General features: G+C 38.1%; 1 protein-coding gene across 2 annotated transcripts in view; it reads left to right on the forward strand.

The window, feature by feature from the left end:
* JAM2 (junctional adhesion molecule 2) overlaps positions 1 to 26,920 on the forward strand; it is a 99,431-nt gene that overhangs the window by 56,977 nt on the left and 15,534 nt on the right. For both annotated transcript variants that reach the window (XM_058296119.1, XM_058296120.1), the window contains exons 2-6: positions 599 to 664; positions 10,428 to 10,535; positions 11,900 to 12,052; positions 14,343 to 14,545; positions 17,903 to 18,002. In XM_058296119.1, the coding sequence (XP_058152102.1) occupies positions 599 to 664; positions 10,428 to 10,535; positions 11,900 to 12,052; positions 14,343 to 14,545; positions 17,903 to 18,002 (630 nt within the window). The remainder of the gene's footprint in view (positions 1 to 598; positions 665 to 10,427; positions 10,536 to 11,899; positions 12,053 to 14,342; positions 14,546 to 17,902; positions 18,003 to 26,920) is intronic.

A 26,920-nucleotide genomic window follows, 5' to 3' on the forward strand; every position in this document is an offset into this window, starting at 1 on the left:
CCGGATCACATTAGCCGCCTCATTGCTCAGTTATTTTAAATCCTTCAGTCAAATCCTAAAAAATCATGGTCTTCGTTGTGTTTTTCCATACTTATATGTAGAGTTTTTATACATTATATAGACTGTTTCATAGCTGAAAAAGTATGAAAAATGACTCATTTCTATATGATTTAGGCCTTATTTGTATGATGTGGATCAGGGATAAGTTATACTCTTACTGAAAATAATTACCTTTTATTTTAGTTGCAGTGTTCTGCAGCTAAATATTAAGCTGAATTAAGAACATAAGCTTTTGTTTAACAACCAGGCTAGTGAGCATGTATTGTCCAGAATGAGGCCCAAATAGGTCCATTAGTTCTACATTGGGAAATGCTTAAAGGTTAAAACCATGATTCAGAAAATGGAAGAGGCATGTATGAAGTTTGGTTTGTTTTTTTGGTTTTTTTTTCTTCCTGTTTTGATGCTATTAAGTGTTTTGGGTTGTATGAAACTGCTACCAAATTTTAGGTCATTTCTCTCTAAGATTGAATCCCATGCAAATATTTGAAAATGGACTTTTGTAATATTTTAATTATCCCTATCTGATTTATTCTTTCAGACCATAAGGCCTATGGATTCTCTTCCCCAAAAGACCATCAACCAGTCACAGCAGTAGAATTCGAAGGTATAGTATCTTACTGCTTTTCACCGGCTGAATTGTTTAAATAGCTCATGCAGATAAAATGTGATGTTACCTTTCCTAAACTTCTATTTGTCGGGATCCTCTGCCTCAGCTCACACTGATTTTTCTGTCTGCAATACCACTTCATGCGGCTTCCACCTCAAGAACTCTTACTCAGGATTGTTAGCCCTGCTTAAAAGTCATCTCAGTGGAAATTTTGAACATTCAGATGAAGATAAGATGTACAAAGGTGGTCCCTTATTAAGTAAATTACCTGCAACAAAGCAAATATAACTTATGAAACTGGGATATGGAGATCTTGGAAGTTTCTAGCCAGCTAGATACAATAAATGGAAATTTAATATTCCAATCTCCATTATATGGATTTAATATGACATGAATATAGCCTATTTAGGGTGCGGTTTTTATTATTCATGTTAGTTTCTTAAAAATAAAGTCTTTTGGGAAACAGACGTGGCCCAGTGGTTAGGGCATCCGCCTACCACATGGGAAGGTCCCCGGTTCAAACCCCGGGCCTCTTTGACCCGTGTGGAGCTGGCCCATGCGCAGTGCTGATGCGCACAAGGAGTGCCCTGCCACGCAGGGTGTCCCCAGCGTAGGGGAGCCCCACATGCAAGGAGTGCACCCCGTAAGGAGAGCCGCCCAGCGCGAAAGAAAGTGCAGCCTGCCCAAGAATGGCACCGCACACACGGAGAGCTGACAGAGCAAGATGATGCAACAAAAAGAAACACAGATTCCCATTGCCACTGATAAGGATAGGAGTGATCACAGAAGAACACACAGCGAATGGACACAGAGAGCAGACAACTGGAGGGGCAGGGAAGGAGAGAAAAATAAATAAAAATAAATCTTTTTAAAATTTTTTAAAAATAAAGGCTTTTGTTGATAGACTTACTTCAAATATTGACCTATTGCTATTTTTGCATATGACCTTAGACCTAGAAAACAAAAGTATTAGGCAGCCAGAAGAATGCATATTTCTTAGATGTGGCACTTGGGTAGGCCAAAGATTAGAAACATTTATGAAACGGGTCCCAGGTGTCTGATCCCTTTTCTTCAGTTATGTCTCAGATTCTTGGGACTGGAGAAAGAGAGCTTTAAGGAAAAGAGAGAAAGATAAAAGAGGACTGGAGTAATTAAGGTGTTAATATCTATATAGCATGTACAATAGTATCTGGCACAGAGGGGTCATATGTGCTTGTTAAGTAAAAATACAATATACTATAACCAGAATTAGCACATTAGTCAAAGTTCTCCGTAAATATCCAATTATTTAAGTACTTGTTTAGGTTGATTAGGTCCTCTGAAGTCTTCATATTTTTATATGATTAAGCCTTCACTCCTAATCAGGAAGTCATTTTCAATGGAGGAGAGATGGTGTGTTAGATACCTTGGGCTGCTATAACAAAGTACCACAAACTGGGTGCTTAAAACGACAGACACTTCCTCTCACTTGGTTCATGAGGCTGGAAGTCTGAAATCAAAGCATTGGCAGGGCCATGCTCCCTCCAAAGTCTCTAGAGAAGAATCTGTTCCTTGCCTCTCTCCTGTCTTTTGGTGGCCCAGGTGTTCCTTGGTTGGTGGCAGCATAAAGCCAGTCTCTGTCCGAGTTCACATGACTGCCTTTTCTTGTCACTCTTCGCTCCTTATAAAGACACCAAGCAGTTTGGATTATGGACCTGCCCCTTATCTTAACAAATTCCATCTGCAATCACCCTGTTTACAAATACGGTCATATTCTGAGGCACTGGGGGTGAGGACTCAACATATCTTTCTGGGTAATATAATTCAAGCCATAATAGGGGGGAGGAGAAAATGGTAGGAGGGACAAGCAGGGAGGGGTGAAATGCCAAAAAGGAGACTGGGAAGGCCAAAGGAATGAGCAGAGTGGAGAGGAAAAAGTTGTATCAGATGTTTACGACAGACAAAGAAACTGAAGCTACTTTCTCTTATTTCTCAGTTTCTTAGAGGTCTATGCTGTTGGATCCAACTGGATTTGGCAGTATATATTCCTGCCCTCCCCAGCCCTGACTCCCATTATCTGAATTAGGACCCCAAAATGATATTCTTTAACTTTGCTTTTTTTTTTTTCAGAGAAGGAGGTTTACAGAAAAATCATGCTGAAAATGCAGAGTTCCCATGTTATACCTCCCTAAATAATTCCTTGTATTAGTGTGGTACATTTGTTACATTTGGTAAAATCTTATTATTATACTTGTACTATTAACTATATAGTCCACGGGTTACATTAGGGTTCACTGTGTTTTACAGTCCTATGATTTTTTTAAAAAAATTCATTCTAATAACATATATAAACCTAAAATTTCCCTCTTTTTTACCACAATCAAATATATAATTCAGTTCTGTTAATTACATTCACAATATCATGCTGCTGTCACCATCTATTACCCAAACTCATATTACTTTTTAATGTGTATTTCATTTTATATATATATAAAATCCTTCCATAATTTGTTGCAATCAAATGTTTATTTTGCTCCAAAATTACTATCTTCTGTTTTCTTGCTTCACCTCTACTCTTTTTAATTAAGAATCACATTTTAATTCTGTTATATGTGCCCCAGTTATTCCAACTTGGCTCTCCATCAAGTGAAAATAAATTTCCATCTTCTTCCATAATATAGTGTTAGCATATTCTATGCGGTAACTTTTTTTTACTTAAAGTCTAAAATATTTTATGATTTATGTGCATTCTGTCCATCCAAATCCTTCCTTTTTTTTTTTTTTTTTTTGTCTTTTGTCTCTCTGAGGCCAAGAAATAGTAAATTAAATTCATTCTGTTCAGTGCTGTTGTTCTCTATCATTTTCTACAGTGGTGCCAAAAGCAGAATGAGACTGAAATCAGCTCTGCCAGGCTTGTAAACTGCATAAGCAGCTTTATGCAGATAGTGTCTGATCCTGAAAGCTATAAATCAGAGTTTAATAGCATGCATTTCTTCTCAGAAGAAATTTCCAATAATTCTCCCAAATTTCTTGGTAGTACTAATTCTCTTTTTGTATAATGTAAGAGTTTGATGATATTCAATTTGAGCACAGAATAAAATCAAAAGATGGTCAGCAGAACAGAATCCTAGAAAAAGTGAAATTCACAATGATTCTATCAGTATGATTCTTAAAAGCAATTATATTTTTGCATGTTACTGCTAATGCTTTTTCTAACCAAAGAATTCTTAATCCAAATGAAATAGATCTTTTTGACAATTAAATAATCATCTTAAAAGGAAAACTTGGTGGTTTTTATACTGTAATGTGCTTTTGTCTTGAGAAAATACGAATTGTGTCTTTATTACTTTCCTTGCTCCCCCAAAGACAGAGTAGCATTTTATTTCAAATCTGAGTGATTTAGAGGTAAATTTGTGATGGTGCAAATTATGAGTTTCTTTCATGTCAAAGCAAGCTTACAACTCAAGAGATATGCCTCATGGGTGAAAGTAACAATGGTCATATATGGAGCACGTACAATATATAAGAGACTGTGTGCACCAAGTGTATAAATACATTATCTCATTTAATCTTTCAACAACTTTGTGGAATGAGTACTGCTATTTTTTCCTGTTTTATAGATGTGAATGTAATGCTCAAAAATTGACCCAATACTACACATCTAATCTAACTCTAAAGCCTGTGTTTTAAACTACCATGTGATAGCATAAGAAGCTTGAGGGCCAGATACATGAGAGTTGAATTTTGGCTGATAAGAAAGAGGAGAGCACATGATAGTTAGTTTCTTTGTTCACTTGGTTCTTTGTTCTCAGATGTTGGCCCCATAATTCCAGTAGTTTTACTGTCCTTTGGCCAAACATGGTCAAGAGAAACACCCATCTCCTACTTACCTGTATAGTGGTAGAGGAAAATGCAGTGCAAACTTAGTGGTCCTTAACCTGGGGTCCCAGGAAGGTCTCCAAATGATCTGTGTATCCCTCAAAACTACAAAATTGCTTGTACGTATATGTGTGTGTGTGCATGCACCTGTTATTTTCATTAGATTCTTGAAGTCTAACAACCACTGTCTTCCAGCCCACATGTAACAGCACTGCTGACCCCGATGCTTCCACAAAATCACTGATCCTGCATTAAGGTTAAAATAGCAGCCTCTGTAAAATCAACAACTACACAAATATAGGTTACAAAACCCCAAAGGTGGTGCTAGTCCCTAAGCAGCCTGTTTTCATCAGCAAGCTCTTTTCTAGTGATCATGCAAATGCCTTGCATATGCTTGAGAAAGCACATGTGTGTGTCCAAGGCTTTGGTTCTAGAAGCTTGAAGGAATGATCACATACACTACATAAATCCTGGTCTCACAGAGCATAGCCCCTACTAAGCAAAATAATGAATAAAAATAGAATCAATAATAAAATGGATGGGTAAAATAACAGTACACTCCCACTTCAAGGTAATTAATTGAATGCATAGTTGAATCCCTAAAATGCTAGGAACTGATTTTCATATTGCTAGTCTTTTTAAAATAGCTCCCAGTATGTTTAAGCTCTGTTTTGTTTTTTCCTAACACTTAACTTCCTATATAAAGAGAACCTGTTAAAAGCACCCCATGATCAATTTCACCATTGGTTGTAGGGGATTTGCATGGATGCACTTCTGCTCTGGATTCCCTTTGTGATCAGTAGCTTGCAATTCTAAGCTGCCTGGCTAAAGCTGTTGAAGGGAACCTTCTTTGGCCACTAAACTACAAATTTGATTGGCCCAGTGGTTCTAAAACTTCTATCTTGATATGGCTACCTTGTGTTCTAACAAAAGTAACTAAACAGAACAGCTGAACATTTCACACATCTTTGGCTAATTTTGTTCTAGACAAACTGGCCTTTTGGGGTGTATTTGGGGGGTATGAGTGTGTGTCTGCCAGAATTGTGGTTGAAGGAGTTGGTGTAGGACAGGGCAAGGGAAAGGGGGGAAGATACAAGTTCCATAATAAAATCTAGGCCCAAATTTTAGAGGCTGGTTATCTAAAATAGAAATTTTGGAGGCTTAGGCATGTGTGTAATAGAAAATAATAATGAGAGAACAATGGCATAAATTCAAGAGAACTAAGCCAAATCCTTGGAGATAATCCAGGAAAATGAAATATTAAAAGCAGAGAGAGTCTAAAGTCATTAGACCAAACTCAGATTCTTACTGGTTATTTATCTCTGACCAGGTCACTTAACCTCATAGCTATTCATCTGTAAAAGTTGGGAAGTTATACCTGCCTGTCACCTTACAGAGGTGGATGTTTTGACCATCAATTCATATAATACACGTTAAAGCCCTCTAAAAAGATAAAACACACCATACAATGGTTCTCAAAGTGTGTTCAGCAGCCTGACCAACACCTGGGAACTTGTTAGGACTAAAAATGCTTGGGTCCCACCCAAGACCTCCTAAATCAGAATATCTGAGGGCAGGACCCTCCTGGAGAGGCTGATATTGCTAAAGGTTAAGAACCAATGCTTTATACAGATGGGTAGTATTCTAGAAAGGAAGAAGAATGATGATTGAAAAGGTTATCTAAGATGAAGACCCACCATTTCCAAAGATAATAGGCTTCTCCTCCAATCAGCCAATCCTCCTCTTGACCTTGGACATTCTCTCCCATGAGCTACCTTAGACCTTGCCTTTGGCAATAATTTCAACTGCCCACAATCTCAGTTTCATATATTTCACTCTCTCCTACTACTTTTTATCATTTTGCCTCATTCCCTATAGCACCCAACTCCTCAATATCTGATCCATTGCTCTTAGCAACTTTCTGCTGTTTCTTCCCCTATGTCTTCTCTCCCTCCTCATAAATCAGAAATTCCATGGTCAGTCATTTATATCATCCACCTGTATACATCTCAGTTCTCTGTGCCCTCTCTCACTTGGCAAACCACACAAACAAGAAAAAAAAAAAAAACCCTCTTCACTTACCACCTACTTTTCCCCTGCATTCATGCAGCTGGATGTGACTAGAGAAAGACATCTGTGTTTTGCATAACCACAGATCTCAAGAGGACTGTTAATGCTGCCCAGCAATTATACCTTGCAGCTCTTGTCCATTCACTCTCCCACTCTCCTAGACAAATATGTCATCTCATCAGACCCACACACTCCTTCCCCTATTTTCCCTCAGCCGATGATCTTGCTTTCCTGAGAAGACAGAGGCAAATCGGAAGTGAACTTCCAATGAACTTCCCACCACATCCAGCCACTTACCAAAATCTACGACTTTATTCAACCTTCCTGCCTATTAGTGTAAAGGAAATTCAAATCTGAAGTCAATCTTTTCTTACGTACACTAGGTTTTTTCCTTCTTGTCTACATAAGAGCATTGTTTTAGCAATTCTCCACTTTCTGTCCTATACCATCAATTGTTTAAATTCTACTGAAGCATTATCATTAGCATATAGACATATTTCCTATTTGAAAAATAAAATAAATGTGCACACACAGATATGTAGATAGATGATAGATAGATAGATAGATAGATAGATAGATAGATAGATAGACAGACAGACAGACAGACAGACAGACAGACAGATAGATAGATAGATAGATAGATAGATAGATAGATAGATAGATAGATAGATAGATAGATAGATAGACAGGTGATAGAGGGCACAGAAATTTTAATATCCCAGGTTTTATTAAACATATGCGATAGGCATGGACAAAAATCCAGGAAGACTATATGAAAGTTCACCCTGTGATTATTTCTGTGTGATGGAATTATGATTTTTCTTTTTTGTTATATGTAGTCTAATTTTTCTAAATTCCACACTTATTGCCAGAAATATAGAAATAGACTAAAAGATGCGTGTGCATGTGTCTGTATGTGTGTGTGTGTGATCTGATTCTACTTCCCACCTCACATCAAATCCTTCAGCAAATTCATTGGCTGTATCTTCAAATTTTAAAAGTATATTCAGAATTTGACCACTTTTCCCACTGCCCCATCCTAGTCTGTGCCACTCTTCTCTTTTACCTGTATTACTGAGTAACCTCTCTGTAGGTCTCCATGCTTCCTCACAATTTATTATCAATACAAGAGTGAGCCTTTTAAAATGTAAAGCAAACCACCTCACTCCTTGTCTTAAAACCCTCAAAGTGAAATGATAGTCCCACCAGACCCTATATGTCCTGGCCCCTGTCATCTCTGAAACTTCTGTTTGTCTCTCCTTCTGCACTGGACCTCAAGGCACAGCCATGGTGACCATGCCAGGCTGCCCCCACCCCACCTGGCTAGAGCCTTGGTGTTGGCTCTTTCCTCTGATGGGAACACTTTTTCCCAGGGATCTACAAGGTAATTCCCTTCCCTGTTTTAAATCTTTGCCCAAATGTCACCTAAATGAGGGCTACTCTGACTTCCCTATATTTAAAAATTACATCTTGTTCCCCAGCACTCCCAAATCTCTTCATACTCTGCCCTATTTTTTATTTCCAGAGCACCTATCATATTCCAACATACTGTAAAAATTTAGTTTACTAAATTTCTTGCTTCCCTCTTTCCTCTTGCTAGATTGTAGGACCCAAAAAGGAAGGGATCTTTGTTCTACTCATTAACATCTTCTCTAGAACCACACTGGGAACAGTAAGGGCTCAATTCCTTTTTGAAGAATTGGAGAGACAGACCATTTCCCCACAGTGTACACAATCAAAGAGGCATCACTGCACTTAGGAAAATCATTGGTTTCATTTTCTGACATAATTTCCACAGAGGTATGTTTGGTAGAGCAGTAGGTACAGAAATCAGGAAGAATTCATCGAGGGGTGTGTGTGAGTGTGTGCACACGTGTGTGTCTAATTTAACATAGAACAATGTGATTATTTGAACATAAAATTATTCCTAAAACCTAGGAGTAAGACACAGAGAATGGGCTGAAAATGAATTGGAATAAGGGTGAGTGTTTAATTGTTGGAACATTAACAAAATATGGGAAGGAAACCTATCTAAAGCTCAAGACTCCGGAAGGCCAACACCCATTCTCCTTAATCAACAGAACAGAGCTGTGTTTCCTTAGACAAGTCCCTCAGCACACATTTGTCTTTGTAGCATAGTGTAAACATGTCTATAAAATGGCATCTCTTTGTACTGTAAAGCCTGCTTAAAAATTTTAGGTATCCTTGAAGAAAAGCCCTTTGTTCTTTTTTTCTCATTCCTTTTCTTTTCTCTTTCCTACTTTCTATTTTACACTATCTTTTATTCTATTTCTGTATTTCTAGCAATCCATGTGGTACTAAAGAAGAAACTGCTTGTAACAGAAAGAAAAAGGTTATAATTCTATCACACAAAAATCACCATTGGCTTAATATTTTCATGCATATTCTTCTAGGCTTTCTGTTCATGCCCGTGGATTTTATTTTTTAATTAAAAAATTTTTATTAGAGAAGTTGTAGGTTTATATAAAAATCATGCATAAAATACAGAGTCCCCATATACCACCATATTATTTTTTTAATAAAACCTAGGATTATGTATAAATATTGCTCTCTAATCTGCTGCATCATGTAATAGCCTGCATTCCTTTTTAAAATGGCATTAAATTTGCTTAACCCACAATCAAAGGTATGGAAAGGATTTTCACACAATTGCCTTTCAAGTTGAAGATGCTGTGTTCAGTCTGAGTTGTGAATTATTGCAGGCCTTTTAATGACAATCTCCTTATATGATTCTTATGAAAATAAAACCCAGTTTCTTTAGAAAGAAAGCAAGCAACCATTCCATGGTTTGCTTTTTAGATCAAAGTAATTGCTTTGTGGGGAGGAAAAAGTCTCAGAAATAGGAGGTTGGCATTCTAGATAGCCTGGCTGAAACATTTTTTAAAAATTATAACAGGGGCTTCCATTTGGCAACTTGAAGCAGTTGGCAGATGAGCACTGGATTTCCAAACTCCCTATAGTTATCTTGTTTGGAAAATCAAAAGAAGGAGTTCCTCTGGAAGTTCCAGGAATTCTTCAGTGAGTCAACTGGCAGTACATTTCCCATAATAAAGTGCTCTTCGTGAGATCTATTGATGCAGTTAAACTTGATGTCAAGATTAAATCTTTAACTGTTTATTTGGATTGAGGTTAGGTTGTACGCAAACATTTTGGACTAGGAAACAGTGATTTACTGAAAGAATATATCAAGTTTGTATTGATGCATTCACAGAGAGATTGGACAAGGAAGGAATCTGAATGAGAATGCAGCATATCAGGGAAATCTCTCTGGGGTTCCAACATGATCTGTGCCTTTTCTACACACTAAGTGTGATGCACCCTCCATTTATCTCCATCCTGCCACTCAGCACTTGGCTTGAAATTTCCTTATCTTAATCTGCCTCTCCTACTGGACTGTAAACTCCTTGAAGACTGAGACCGAGAATAACAAGATAAATAATTAATCGTAGCTGCCATTTGTTAAGTACTCACTACATCTAGGCATGTGTGCTTTACATATACTATTGCATTTTAAGGCTAACAACAGCTCTTTGAAATATCCCATTTTACTGATGGATACTAAGGCTCAGAAAATTAGGGAAAAAAGCTAAATGCCACCCAGTTATTATATGAAGAGCTATAATCCTTCCAGTTCATCTTTGGTTTAAGCCAACATGGTACCAGTTTGAGATATTGTATGAATGAGTGAATGAATGAATGAATGGAAATATGAGGGAGTAGCAAGATATTTTTAAAAATGTGTTACCTACTTAAGTGAAATCTAGATTCATAGGGACAATTCGAAAATAAGTGTTTTTGTTCTTGTTCCTAGAAGTTATTTTATACTGTAAATACCCAAAGAAGACACTTTCCTCCAGATTAGAGTGGAAAAAACTTGGGAATACAATCTCACTTGTCTACTTCCAACATGCTCTTCAAGGTAAGAAGCTGTAGACTTGATGAGGAGAGTGTAAGAGAACCCCAAGTACAGCTTGGATCCTTTAACTGAGAAATGATTACTGTGGCTGATTACTGAAAATGTGTTTTTATAAGTGTGAGGAAAACCAACAGTGATTGAGACCTAAACAGAACAGCCATAAAAACAGGACAGAGGACAGAAGCAGGTGACCCCAGTAAATCCATGACCCCTCTTTTTTCAGCTCAGTCTTAGATGACACAAAATGCAATTGTTCCTCCTTCCCATTGAATTAAACACTACGGGGAAAGAAAGAAAAGATGTTGTAGGGTGTGGGCAGAGGGAGCAGCTCAGAAGTAACATTATAACTTCACCCTATTTCCACACCTCCCTCTAGTAAGCTAGGTCATCACCAAGAAGCTTAGGATATTAAGACCTGTGGGAAGGTAATTACAACTACTGTTATTGGTTGCTTTTTTAAAAAACATGTTATCTTTTTCTCCTTCCTGTTACATACTCATGTAATAAACTTTTAATTTAAAATATCTGTAATGATAGATGAAATGCCATGATGTCTGGGATTGGCTTCCAAACAATCCGGTGGTTAGGGGTACCATAGATTGATTATTGTTATAGCTGGGTGATGAGTACATTGGAGTTCATTTTGCTATATGCTATAATTTTGCAAAAGCTTGAAATTTCTTATTATAAATAATTTTAAAGTTGAAAATATGATTTTAAAAGTATAATAAACATTATTGTTTTAAAATACATATGTATTTCTTTCATTTTAAAGAGATAGACAAGTGAAAAAAATGTAAAGTTCATAGTAATCAGATTCTTATCTGTCAAGATAAGGCTTCAGGCTGCAAAGTGCTAATAACACAACTGACTTTGCTTCAGTTTTCTACCGTTGCCAATTCTGACACCTGCATATTACATAGAACACCATTTTAATTTGGTACACATTACTGTTAAAAATAACCAAAAGAATGTTTTTTAAAACCCCCTCACATTTTCTTCTGTGGCGGTATCATTTGAGCCACCACACATAAAGCCAATTTTCCAGCCAATTAAACCAGGACCTCCAGTGTCTTTTGAAGGCAGGAGTATTTTTCATGAGAACTAGAAAGGGGGTGGACAGGAACAAGCGTTGAAGTCATCAAAATAAAACATGGAAATGCGGAAGTGAATATTCTTTTTTTAATAGTGTGCCATTCAAAAAAAGAAAATGAAAATCATACCCAAATAACTTGCTGCTTTTTATTTGAGTTTACTAATAGGAAAATAAATGCTTTTGGTTGCTGAATGAAGTGACTTTGGGAAGGTATTACCTAGAAAGTTACTGACGTTATTATTAACAGTTGTCTTCTTGTTTTTACTAACAGGTGATTTTAAGGATCGAGCTGAGATGATAGATTTCAGTATACGGATCAAAAATGTCACAAGAAATGATGCTGGGCAATATCGTTGTGAAGTTAATGTCCCATCTGAGCAAGGCCCAAACCTGAAAGAGGATATGGTCACTCTGGAAGTATTAGGTGATGTGCTTGCGTATTGTGGCTATTGCCTGCCTTCTCCCATCTCCTTTCCCCCCAGCTCTGAGCACAATGAGGGACCAGTCCAAGAACACACCGACATAACTCAGAGCACCCCTCAGTAAAGTTAGAAAGACCACAGGCACCCCCTTTCCTGCAATGTCCTCTTTGTTTCTCCCCATCTCCTCATTGGGGACTGAAATTTTACCACTGTCAATGCAATATTATAAAATCTCTCTTCTTTTTAAGAGTGAGGTAATTCCTACACTGCACATAAGAGCATTTTCTCCAGGAGTTCATTTCTCAGTAGTTTTCATCATACATAGCATTTCTCCACCATATAAAATGGTAGCATGTAAGATAATAGAAAAGCAATAAAATAAAATTAAAATAGTGGTCTTTAGGACCAGGCAAGGGATTGGAAATAATTGACAAAGGCAAAAAAAAAAAAAAAAAATTTAGCATTTATCATGCAGCTAATATGTATTAGGCCCTTTCATGTATGTAATTTTACTTAATCATTATGACTAATCTGATTTTTATAGATGGGAAGTTAAATGATTAAGGTTACACAGCTAATAAGTATCTGGACCATAATTTAGATCCAAATGTGGTTAAATCAAAAGTCAACACTCCCTTCTACTACACCATTACTAATCTATGTTTAGTTACTCTAAGAATCACAAGCAGTTCTGTTCATGATAACAACCTGATAGAAGCTGATGATCTTTTCTCCTTCTCTGATGTTAGTATAAGCTACCAAGCAAATGGAATAAAATAATTCCCTTTTCTCTTCTTTGTTGTCCAGGCTCTTTCTAGAATACCAGTGATGAACTAATGTAGCAAAAATCCAATTCAGAGAACTTGCAGGAAATTCACTCTCTGTATTAGTTTACTATTGCTGTGTAACAAATTATCATAAACTTAGCAGCTTGCAATAATATCAGTTAATGTTAGTTGTGTAGATCATGATGTGACTGGGTTCTTTGTTCAGGGTATCACAAGGCTGAAACCTAGTGTCAATCAGGCTGAGTTCTCATCCAGAGGCTCTAGGGGAAAATGCCCTCTAAGCTCATTCTTGTTGTTAACAGGACTCAGCTCCTTGCAACTGGAGGATTGAGGTCCCATTTCCATACTGGCTATCAGGGCAACTCTCAGCTCCTTGGAGACTTCCACATTCCTTAACACTTGGCCCCTTCATCTTCTAGTCAGCAAAGGCATATTGAATCCTTCTTGTGATTTGAATTTCTGTTTCTTTTCTTCCTGTAATCAACTGGAGGAAATTCTCTTTCATAAGTGTTCATGTGATTAGGTCAGGCCTATCCAGGTAATCTCCCTATCTTAAGGTCAATGGATTTGGGACCTTAATAATGTCTTCAAAACCCTTTCACAGTAGGGCTTAGATTAGTGTTTGATTGAATGAATGAATGTTATTTATTCAGTCGAGGAATCTTGGGACACCATGTTGAAATTCTGCCCATCACAGTCAGTTTTAGGTTTTCCTAGATACTAGGTTACCTAGTAAATTCTGGTTGACTCTACAAATGCCTGAGGCATATCCTGGTGCAGATATTCTCCAGCTTGGCCAGTTCTAGACAGTTCAGTTTGAATATCAGACCTGAAAAATATACTTAGGTTTGACTTCTTTTGAATATAGTTTGTAATAAATCATTAAAGCCCTAGGTGAGGAGAAAAATAGAAATCGTTTATCTAAAAAATAATAGGTATTGTATCAACTAAGGTTAAGCTTGATGTTATAACAGATGAACCCTGAACTCTCAGTAACATGATAAAACATATTAAAATTTCTCACTTTCGTAAAATCTAATAGTTAAGGCAGAGATGGCAGGGCAGGAGAGAGGGAAGGTGGTGGAGCTGTATTGCTCTATTTGGGTAAATCTTTAGAGATTAAAGGTAATGTGGGTTCTGACATCTTCAAAACATGGCGTTTCAAGATCACCGTGGGTGTTGACAACTACTTGGTATTGGGAGGGGAGAAGAGGGGATGAGTTAATGAAGGATCAGATAAGAGGTTTTTATGTATCAGGCCTGGAAATGGCATATATCATCTTTATCCACGTTCCACTGGTCAAATCTCATGAATTTGACCCCATCTAGCTGCCAGGGAGCTAGCAAATGTGGTCTAGCTGTGGGCCCTGAAAGAAAAGAAATTAATTTGTTGAGCAAGTAGCCTGTCTTTGTTATAGGTGTCCAATGAGTACCTTTTTACCTGGCTGTTAAAGCCCTTGTTTGGCTTATAAATAATCATTACCATTTGACTTCCATTGTTCAGTGGCTCCAGCAGTGCCATCATGTGAAGTACCCACTTCCGCTCTGAGTGGAACTGTGGTCGAGCTACGATGTCAGGAAAAAGAAGGAAACCCAGCTCCTGAGTACACATGGTTTAAGGATGGCATCCGTTTGCTGGATAATTCAAAACTTGGCTCCCAAAGCACCAACAGCTCATATACAATGAATACAAAATCTGGAATTCTGGTAAGGTAACTTTAAGCATTGGCCTAGTAACTGTCTTGTATTTAAATTTTAAAAGTATCAGAACTAAAATGATGGAGAACAGAGGATGTAAACCATTGTTTAGCCAAGTGGGGAGAGGAGTGGGTAGCAGGGAAGAAGGTGGTACCTGCACGGAGAGACAATGGGAAGAGCTGCCACGGGATGTGGGAAAATAGTGCAGAGCGTTGGGGGGCTGAGCACGGAAGAATCTGCACCCATGACCTAAAGCAGGCCAGGCTGGATTTATGATGATGAATCAGGCATTTTTCTACAACTGCCTACCTGACCTGGAGAGTTACTAAGCTTAATCTCACATTTCCAGCACCAGGAAAATGTAGGAAAGCTCTCTTGAGGAGGCTTTGACCCCGACGCCGGCTATGAGAGAACAAGAACTATAGCCAACACATATCATTGTGTCATTAAACTCCTCCGTGATTCTAGATCAACAGTTGACTCTCTGACCTGAGGATCTGTTGCTTTTGATTTAGCCTAGATTTTCTAATTGTTTCCACCTTTAAAATATTCTGATCGAAAGGCCTTTCTAGGAATATCAAGGTGAATTAGTAAATTAATTTTTAAAGATAATGATATTTTATTTTTCATCTGTAACTTTTGGGGATAAGGATAGGAGTTTAAAAAAAAAATCATTAAGCTTCAGCCTTTTAAAAAATTGGTTAAAGTAATATTACAGACCAGTTTAAAAAGGCCTGACTTTTTAGCAAGTACATTAAGGCCTTTATAAATTTTAAATGCAAGGTAATATAATGATAATTTGAATGAATTTTAAATGGAATAATAATGATTCCTTTCATTCCTTCAAGCTACAAGCACAGAATAACATTTAAGAACTGGATGCCCTGGTAAACAATAAATAAACACACAAAGTGTACTGATAATAGGGGTAAATAAGTCATACCAACAGATGTGGCTACTCCTTGAGGAAGGCGCCCTGGCCCTTTCATAGTCAGCTGGTGCAGTCAGCAGGTCCAGCTGATTTTACACTGAGAAATTGGGCAGAAAACCTGCCGTCACACTTCGCTATATTTACTTTTCAAATTTATTTTTTCTCAGAGCAGGTGATAAAAAGCCCCAAGACAAGGCTGAAATGATACAGAGGCACTTTTCCTTAGTTAGCCTCAGTCCTTGAAATATCTTGTGATGTCAAAGGCATGCAGCAGGGTTGAGGAGCTAAGATGGGTCATTTTGTGAGAAATGAACAACAGACAAAGACCCCAGTGTGTGGGGTGACAAGGACCTCCATTTAATTACTAGTTATAATGTGCTGGAAGCTCATTTTAGGTTTGAGTCTAACTCATTGTTTTATTTAATCCTGGCCCTTCTTTCATGGTGAATATTCTAAAAGTATTCCAGATTTTGGGGGAGTGATAGATAGTTCCAGAGAGTGAAAATAAGTAGGAAAAGCTCTTGATCCCATCATGTTAAAGTATATAGAAAGGCTGGGGATGTAGGATGTGTGTAAAGGAAAGTGAAAGAGGAAAGGGAGGTAATAGATCAAATCCATGGTGCTCCTCGGAAGTTCAAGGCTCTTGTGGATGAGCAGGAGTGACCAGTGCTATACTGAGGCTGTGACAAGGGGGCACTGAAAAATAATGAGCACCCTGGTCTCGTGCCTTACTGTGCTGGCAGGATCCTTTAAGGCACCCAAGGCACTTCCCATTTCCTCCCTCCCTTCCTCCCTCCCGCCCTTCCTTCCTGCACCTGTTTCTGGATCTCACCATTAGTCCTTGCTGTTGGGCAAACAAACCAGGGTCTAAGAGATGCACATAAATAAGTTTGAGCCCCCCAAAGTGCACAAAGCTTAGTAATAAATTGCTATCGGCAACAAACAGAGCTAGACTTGCTTTTAATTTCTATCCTAAAGCTCCTCTTAACCAAGCTTAGCTTCTCAAAGGCCTAACCATTGTTGGCACTGCAAGCTCCTTCCTCTAGGTTAATTCCTCCTGCCCCACGGCATATGGAACGTACTGAACTGCTAAAAAGGATTCTGTCTCCTTCAGAGAAGTCTTATGTTTGGTCCAGAGTTCTTGCTTTCCCTAATGGTTCAGCTAGCCCTGCACCAGCTCTTAAAATGCACTGTGCTTGATTGCCCCCTGTGTTTGAACTTTTTCTTTTTCTGTTTTTATTTTGGTATAAAATCATTGCCTTTATTTGTAAAACTGTTACAGATATGTGTTATATAGATATATTAAAGAAGAAAAAAAGGCTTCCTCCCTCCCATCCTTCCTTCCTTCCTTTCATCTTTCCTTCTATCATCTTAGAAATCCACTAAGGGGATAAAATACTGATAAAAGTAATGAAATCTTTCATATTAAATTCTTACCTTTCAGTTGCTTTGGCAGGGAGTAGAAGGAGCAAGGGCTGGGCTTTATCTTCTCATTCTTTTCAAAAATTCTAGAGTTTGTAGAATATATAATCCTGTAAATATTCAGATTAAGATATTCCTAGGCCCTATGCTATACTGTGGTAGTAACTCTCTCTCTTTAAAAGAAGTGTTAATTGTTTGCTACTGCAGTAAAATCACTTGCAACTTTGGAAAGTATAATAACCCTTTTAAATCAAGGAGGTCTTCATTTATGAACAGTATGCTAGAAACTAGAAATAGCTGGCATATTTAATAATACAGTGTGCTATGAACTTTTAAAAAGTATCTACTGTCTACCTATTAGTTCTTTCTTCTCAGAATCACACCCAAAAAGGAAACTTCCCAGCTTTTATTTATTTATTTATTTTAAAGATTTATTTTTTATTTATTTCTCTCCACTCCTCCCCCCCCCTCCCCACCCCAGGTGTCTGTGTCCATTCGCTGTGTGTTCTATGACCACTTCTATCCATATCAGCGGCACCGGGAATCTGTGGGGTTTTGTTGCGTCATCTTGCTGCGTCAGCTCTCCGTGGGTGCGGCACCATTCCTGGGCAGGCTGCACTTTCTTTCGCGCTGGGCGGCTCTCCTTACTGGGCGCGCTCAGGGCACTCCTTGCGCTCAGCACTGCATGTGGGGCAGCTCCACACAGGTCAAGGAGGCCTGGGGTCTGAACCATGGACCTCCCATGTGATAGGCAAACGCCCCATCCATTGGATCAAGTCCACTCCACCCCCCTCTTATATTTAAACCTCTGTCAAATTAAATAGGAGGTCTAGCTATTTACTCTATGAGTTTGTGACAGATCTTTGAATTCACAATAAAGATGTAAAGTCATAAGACACTAAGCTGGAATGACTAACTTTATGCTATAATTCAAAAGAGATGGCTATTTTGGAAATCTACTTAGAGCTTTATTGTTTGAAAAAAAATGAATTTACCTTTCTTTCCACAAATAGCAATTTAACACTGTTTCAAAACTGGACAGCGGAGAATATTCATGTGAGGCCCGTAATCCTATTGGATATCGCCGTTGTCCTGGGAAACAGATGCAAGTAGGTAAGCTTGAAATATTGGCAGGAACAAATGGTTTGCAATTAAGGTGTGCTAGCATTTGTGGGGAGAGGAGAGGGAGGGAGTAAGGGGTCAGAAAGGGCTGAGTGATTTGGAGGATCAGCAGAAGGGAATGTTTAAAACTAGCTTGACATAATGTACTGCTATGAGCTAAAGTGCTATATTCAATCCATCTGCCAAAATAGCCAAGATATTATATTTAACAAATTTTTGAATTTTTCATATAATTGTTTTAAAGATATGCTGTTCTGTTGACAGTCCAAATATAGCAATCATTCTTACAAACAAAAGCTAAAGTCATGTAGTCTGTAAACTCCTCAGGGTCAGAGTGTCTGTCATGGAATTGGAACCCCAGATCTGCCACCCATTAGCTACATAATACTGGGCAAGTTACTTTACCACTGCTCAGCTCCATGCCTCGCTCTCACCAAAATGCAACTTCATGAAGCTGTGATGAAGATTAAAATAGGCAACACTTGCGAAGTGTTAGAATAGTGCAGGTACATTGTGATGGCTCTGGAAGCACTGGCTATTTTAATTGTTGTGGTCTGGTAGTTGTTGTTGTTCATTTTTTCAATCTCCTGAAATACTCAGCTTATTCTTAACCTGAGTCAGCTTCCCAAAAAAAGACATGTTGAATATAGTTAGTGACTAGGTGGCTATAAAAGCTGCCAGAAATTGTGTTTCCCAAAATGAGCTTCTCAGAGCCCAATAAAAATAGTGTTCAAGAATCTTTTCTAGATTATATGAGTTTCAGAGCGCAGATGTTAATTTTTTTTTTCCATTTTGTTTATAGAAATTTGTTTTAAATTTTCCTGTGTTAAATGGTGTGATTTGCAAATTGTTGTGTAATAGGGACGCATGAAAGATGCATGAGGGGTTAAAGGCCACTCAGGATGGCTGTACCCTGAAACTGAATACTGAAGCTGCTTCATAGTTCAGGAGCTGATCCTCAGCTTTGTGGGATCAGAGTTCATTGTTTTCAATGCACTTGTGCAGATATGAGTGTCTATGTACAGTTAAACATTTTTTAAATAAAATATATTCTTAATAGGTTTCATGATATTCTAAAGTATAAGATATTCAATAGTATATGAATTTCCACAAACGGGTTTGAAAATCAGGTCTTTTTTTAAACTAAGTGATGTGTATCATTTATATTATTCACCAAACTCATTTAAGTATTGACATTTATCATAAAACTCAAGCATTTGTTTAAAATACTAGAAAGTGTCCCCCTCAATGCTGCTTTGTTGTTATCATTAGAAAAAAACATCAGAACATCTTGAAAATTTATGCATTAGAAAAGTGTGTCAGAATATCTTTAAAATTTAGTGCATTAATCCAGTGTTTTCCTAACTTTGTTTATTCACATACTCGCCTTGTGATTTTTAACACAACTTTGTACCACCTACACATTGTTATTTTTTTCTTTAAATTGACCTGTTTAATTTAAATCCCTCCTTTATCCTCATCTTACTAATATCTGTGAAGTCATGATTTAATGGACTTATGACATTTTTCCTAGCACATAGTTAATAAATATAAAACAATTAAGATGTAAAAGTTTGTGTTTCACCAGTAATTTCACTTTAATTTGAACATAATTTCTATGTTTCTACTCTTCCTAGATATTATTTAGCTTAAAAGTTAAAATTCATTTGTTCACAACCTCATCCATTTATCCCAAGTGTTTCATATGAAGCTGGGTTTATGTCCTTGGTTTGGAATTTATGACTTTTGAAATAGATAAGAATTCATGAAGAACTTCTGGGAAGTTGGAAGATTAGAGAGACACAAGATTCACTTCTTTCTCCCCAAAATAGCTAGAGGACAGGCAGAAACAGCCTGAAAAAAAATGTTTTAGAGTTTAAAGCACCATGGGAAGGCTGGACAACATCCAAAAGAGAGAATGGCAAAAAAAAAAAGAATCTCAATGGGAAAACTCTGTGAGTAAAAAACTGCAGCTGCAGCTGCCAACAACCATCCCCCCACCCTTAGAGCATACTGCTTTGCATTCTCCAAACTTTGGCCAGCAGCTACAAAAGATGGGACTGCTACCCATTGCGCCACCCTTGGAGCTGACAGCTTTGAATTCTCCAGACTTTGGCCAGCAGCTATGGACAGATGGGATCTCCCCAGGAAAGGGGAGAGAGATGGACTCAGCCTGAGGCTGATTCAGTTTTCAGCCAACAGATTTGGTCTACTGTGTCACACAAATCCATCCAGGCTGGGTGGGGCCATGCCATTGTTTGTCCTGGGGGACTGGCAGGGGACAAAAGACATCCTACTCTCACAAGCACCTTCCCTACAGACTGGGACTGGTTGTTGAGGATGGAGAGGGGAGTGGAATTATTTCTTACCCAGGAAAAGGAAGGGGGCTGCCAACAAAGTTGGGAGAACAGCTCTGAGAAAGTTTGATTTGCAAGGCTCTGAATATAGCCTTGAGGCAGGTACCTTTGTCACATTGTTGTGGTCAGTGCTGCAGTGAATATATTCCCACCAGAGTTTGAACTGAGAGGGCTATCAAAGAATGCCATCTGCTGGTGGACGAGGGAAGTCCTTGTGAGGAAATTAAAAGGAAAGAAATGAGAGGTTTTTTCAGGCCTTTACAGCCTCCTCCCCAGAGTTCTTGGAAGCAGTTCTGAAACCCATTCCTGGGTCCATAGCCTGGATTTGAGAAACTAACCAGGAATAATCTTAAAGAGCTATAACAGGTTGAACCAAGAATCAAAGAACAGCAGGAACATATAGCCTCCTGCCACTCAATCCCTAGGCAAGAGAGAGAGATTGAGCATCAGAATAAACTCATCATCATAATCAGATGCCTAGGCATCAGCAAAAAAATTACAAGCCATACTAAGAAAATGGAAGATATGCCCCAAGCAAAGGAATATATCAAAGCCCCAGATGAAATACAGTATTTGAGACAACTAATTAATGAGTTTCATACAAATCTCCCAAGTCAAATCAATGAGCTGAAAGACAATGTGCTAAAGAGATAAAGGACATCAAGAGGACATTGGGCAAGCACAAAGAAGAATTTGAAAACCTAATTAGAAAAATAGCAGAGCTTATGGGAATGAAAGACACAATGAGTGAGATCACGTTTTCGGGACTTGGAGTTGTCCTGGGTAGTGCTTCAGGGACAATTACCGGACATTGTAGATCCTCCCAGGGCCCACTGGATGGAACATGGGAGAGTATGGGCTATGATGTGAACCATTGACCATGAGGTGCAGCGATGCCCAGAGATATACTTACCAAATGCAATGGATGTGTCATGATGATGGGAGACAGTGTTGCTGTGGGTGGAGTGGTGGGGTGGGGGCGGTGGGGTTGAATGGAACCTCATATTTTTTTAATGTAATATTTTTTAAAAATGAATTTAAAAATTGAAAAAAAAACACATTAGAGAGAAGCAGATGTGGCTCAAACAGTTGGGCACCCACCTACCACATGGGAGGTCCTGGGTTCGGGTCCCATTGCCTCCTAAAAGAAGATGAGCAGACACCATCTCCCACTGCAACTAGCTTAGATGCCACTTCTCATCGCAACGAGCTAGATGCCACTAGCCAGCAGATGCTTCAGCCCATGGGGAGCAGATGTGGCTCAGGCCATTGTGCACTTGCCTCTCATGTGGGAGGTCCTGGGTTCAGTTCCCAGTGCTTCTTGGAGAAGGTGACCAAACAATGAGCAGACAGATGAGAGAACCGTCTTGAAGGAGTAGGGGAGGCTAAATAAAGTAAATAAATAAATCTTTTTAAAAAACACATTAGGGGAAACGGACTTGGCCCAGTGGTTAGGGCATCCATCTACCACATGGGAGGTCCGCGGTTCAAACCCTAGGCCTCCTTGACCCATGTGGAGCTGGCCCATGCACAGTGCTGATGCGCGCAAGGAGTGCCGTGCCACGCAGGGGTGTCACCCACGCAAGGAGTGCGCCCCGTAAGGAGAGCCACTCAGCACAAAAGAAAGTGCAGCCTGCCCAGGAATGGCGCCACCCACACTTCCGTGCTGCTGACGACAACAGAAGCGGACAAAAGAAACAAGACGCAGCAAATAGACACAGAGAACAAACAACCGGGGGAGGGGGGAATTAAATAAATAAATAAATCTTTTTAAAAAAAACACACACACATTAGAGGCCTACAACAGCATACTCAAAATGACAGAAGGAAGAATAAGTGATACAGAAGACAGAGCAGCTGAAATTGAAGAGAAAGGAACAGGGAGAAAAAAGAATAGAAAAAATTGAGCAGTAGCTCAGGGATCTGAATGATAACATGAAGTGCAATAACATACATATCATAGGAGTTCCAGAAGGAGAAGGGTAGGGAAAAGGTGGAGAAAGAGGATTTGAGGAAAAAGGTCTGAAAATTTCCCAACTATAATGAAAGAAATTAATTTACATGTCCAAGAAGCACAGCACACCCCAATCACAATAAATCCAAATAGACCTACCCCAAAACACATACTACTCAGAATGTCAAACACCAAAGATAAAGAGAAAATTCTGAGAGCAGCAAGGGGAGAAGCAAGCCATCACATACAAGGGATGCCCAATAAGACTTAGTGCAGATTTTTCATCAGAAACCATGGAGGCAAGAAGACAGTATATGACATAATTAGGATAATGAAAGAGAAAAAAATTGCCAGCTGAAAATTCTCTATCCAGCAAAACTGTCCTTCAAATATGAGTGAGTTTAAACTATTCACAAATAAACAGAAACTAAGAGAATTCATAAAAAAGAATCTGGCTTTTCAAGAATCATTAAAGAGAGCCTTAAAAAATTAAAAATAAAAATAAAGGGAGCCTTAGAGTGCAAAAGAAAAAGACCAGAGAGAGAGAATTGGAGGAGAATATAGAAGGGAAGACTATCAGAAAGGATAACCAAAAGAGTAAAAAGACAGATGAAGTGAAGATAAGAAATATGAAAGCCAAAGAATAAAATGGTAGAACTAAATAATGCATATAGAGTAATATCATTGAGTATGAATGGATTAAACTCTCCAATCAAAAGACATATAGATTGACAGAATGGATTGAAAATACATGAGCCATCCATATGCTATTTATAGGAGACTCACCTTAGATCCAGGGATACAAATCAGCTGAAAGTGAAAGGTTGGAAAAAGATATTCCACTCCAACAGTATCCAAAAAAGAGCAGGGGTAGCTATACTAATATCAAATGAAACATGCTTTAAGTGGAAAAAAAAAGTTACAAGAGATGCAGAAGGACATTATATATTAATAAAAGAGACAATCCACCAGGAAGGAGTAATAGACATAAATATCTGTGCACCTAACCAGGGAACCCCAAAATACAAGAGGCAAACTCTGGCAAAACTGAAGGGAGAAAAAGTCATCTCTACAATAATAGTTGGAGATTTCAACATGTCACACACATCATTAAATGTGAATAGAGAACCTGAAAAATATGATAAACAAGCTAGACCTAACAGACTATAATATAGAAAATGCTGTATCCCAAATCTGCAGGTTATGTAATACATTCTTCTCAAGTGCTCATGGATCTTCCACAAGGATAAACCACATGTTGGGTCACAAAGCAAGTCTCAGTTAATATAAAAAGACTGAAATTATACAAAACATCTCCTCAGATCATAATGGAAAGAAGCTGGAAATCAATAATAGGAAAGGGGAAATTTGGCAATTGTGTAGAAGCTAAACAAACACACTCCTAAACAGGCAGTGGGTCAAAGAAGAAATTGTAAGAGATGTTAGTAAATATCTTGATGCAAATGAAAATGAGAACACAACTTAACAAAATGTATAGGAAACTGCAAAGGTAGTGCCGAGAGGGAAATTTATAGCCCTAATGGACTATTTTAAAAAAGAAGAAAGAGCTAAACTGAAAGACATAACTGAACAACTGGGGGAACTAGAACAAGAACAGCAAACCATTCCTAAAGCAAGCAGAAGGAAAATAGTAATAAAGACTGGAGGAGACATAAATGAACTTGAGAACAAAAGAATAGAGAAAATCAACAAAACAAAAAGCTGGTTCTTTGAGAAGATCAATAAAATTGCTAAACCCCTGCTAGACTAACAAAGAAAAAGAGAGAAGATGCAAATAAATAAAATCAGAAACGAAAGGAGGCTTGTTGCAACTGACTTCATAGAAATAAAAAGGATCATAAGAGGATATTATGAGAAACTGTATGTCAACAAATTAGACAACCTAGATGAAATGGACAAGTTCCTAGAAACACACAAACAACCTACATTGACTCTACAAGAACTCAACAAACCAATCACATTTAAAGAGTCAATATCAGTCATCAAAAATCTGTCAACAAATCAAAGTCCAGGACCAGGTAACTTTACAGATGCATTTGAACAAGCATTTTGAGAAGAATTAACACCAATCCTATCCAAAAAATTAAGAGAGGAAGGAGAATTACCCAACACATTTTATGAAGCCAACAATACCCTAATAGCAAAGCCAGATAAAGAAATGCAGAAAAAAGAAAATTACATATTGTTCCCATGTGGAACCCCAGTACACAGTGAGCCAGCCTTGAAGCAGAGCTGTCCAGCTAACTGGCAGCTGACCCAAAGGCACAAGTCATCCCAGCCAAGCCCAACAGAAGAATTACTGGTCCTACCAAGTTGCACACTCATAGATTCATGAGCTAAATTAAAGATTGTTGTTTAAAAAAGAAAAGAAAATTACAGACCAATCTCTCTAATGAACATAGATGCCAAAATTCTCAACAAAATACTTGCAAATAGAATCTAACAGCATAGTAAGAGAATTAAACACTATGACCAAGTGGAATTTATACCTAGTATGCAAGGTTGGTTCAACACAAGAAAATCAACTAATGCAATGCACCACATTAACAAATTGAAGGAAAAAAAACACATGATCATCTCAATTGATGAAGAAAAGGCATTCAACAAAATCCAGCATCCTTTATTGATAAAAACACTTCAAAAGATAGGAATAGAAGGAAAATTCCTCAATATGACCAAAGGCCTATATGAAAAACCCACAGTCAATATCATATTCAATTGGAAAATGTTGATAGCTTTCCCTCTAAGATTAGGAACAAGACAGGGATGCTCACTTCTAGCTAGAGCAATTAAACAAGAAAAAAAAAAAGAAGTCATCCAAATAGGAAAATATGAAATTAAACTCTCACTATCAGCAGATGACATGATCCTATATTTAGAAAATTCTGAAATGTCTATGACAAAGCATCTTTTTTTTTTTAAGATTTATTTATTTATTTATTTCTCTCCCCCCCACCCCCACCCCACCCCGGTTGTCTGTTGTTCTCTGTGTCTATTTGCTGCGTCTTCTTTGTCCGCTTCTGTTGTTGTCAGTGGCACGGGAATGTGTGTTTCTTTTTGTTGCGTCATCTTGTTGTGTCAGCTCTCTGTGTGTGCGGTACCATTCCTGGGCAGGCTGCACTTTCTTTCACGCTGGGCTGCTCTCCTTACAGGGCGCACTTCTTGCACGTGGGGCTCCCCTACGTGGGGACACCCCTGCGTGGCACAGCACTCCTTGCGCGCATCAACACTGCGCATGGGCCAGCTCCACACAGGTCAAGGAAGCCCGGGGTTTAAACCGCGGACCTCCCGTGTGGTAGGCGGATGCCCTAACCACTGGGCCAAGTCCGCTTCCCTGACAAAGCATCTTGAGCTAATAAATTATTTCAGCAAAGTGGCAAATACAAGATCAACATGCAAAACACTAGTAATGTTTCTGTACACTAGTAGTGAATAATCTGAAGAGGAAATCAGAAAAAAAATTCATTTACAATAGCAAAAAAGACTCAAATACCTAGGAATCCATTTAACCAAAAATGTACAGGGCCTACAAAACACTGCTAAAAGAAATCAAAGAAGACCTAAACAAATGGAAAAACATTCTGAGCTCGTGGATTAGACAAATATAAATCATGAAGATGTCAGTCCTACCCAAAGTGATTTATAAATTCAATGCAATACCAATTGGTATTACCAAAACCTACTTTATAGAAACAGAAAAGTCAATTACCAAATTTATTTGGAAGGAAAAGGGCACCCAAATAGCCAAAAACATCCTAAAAAAGAAAAGTGATGTGGGAAGACTCTCACTGCCTGACCTTGAAACATATTCCAAAGCTATTGTGGTCAAAACAGCAAGGTATTAGCATAAAGATAGACCCACTGATCAATGGAACAGAACTGAGAGTCCAGAAATAGACCTTCACCTCTACAGCCAAATGGTTCTGACAAATCTACCAAGTTTTTTTTTACCAAGTTTTACATTACTGGGACAAAATAGTCTCTTCAAAAACAAAAGAATGAAAAAGGAACTCTGTCTCACTCCAAATATAAGAATCATCAACTCAAAATGGATGAAAGACCTAAATATAAAAGCCAGGATCATAAAACTACTAGAAGAAAATGTAGGGAAACATCTTAAGGACCTTGTGGTAGGTGGTGGTTTCTTGGACCTTACGCCCAAAGTTACATTTCTACATCTTGCCCAAAAGAATTTCGTGAGTCACACTCTTCTGTCATTTAGATACTTCCATTTATTAACATCACGTAAATAATTTGCACTTTTTAAGGGTGCAGTTCCTCAAAGGGGCCTCATATTTTAAAAGCAAGTATCTATTAACATATGATTAAATAACTTGGAGAAAATATTTTATAGCCTTTTCCCAACAATAATTAGATATTTTCAAAGCACTGTGCTTTTGGGGAAATATATTTTTAGAAATATTATTTAAGCCTAATAATAAAACCTTTCTGGTCTCAAAATTTTTTCCCAATGCCTAGTTCTTAGGCAACAGAATCAGTATCTGAAAAAATCTTACATGTTGGTTAGATGATAGTGATTTCAAACATGGACTCAAAAAATCCAATTTTGTTAGGAT

This window comes from Dasypus novemcinctus, chromosome 4 (genome assembly GCF_030445035.2).
Source record: "Dasypus novemcinctus isolate mDasNov1 chromosome 4, mDasNov1.1.hap2, whole genome shotgun sequence".
Classification (NCBI taxonomy): domain Eukaryota; kingdom Metazoa; phylum Chordata; class Mammalia; order Cingulata; family Dasypodidae; genus Dasypus; species Dasypus novemcinctus.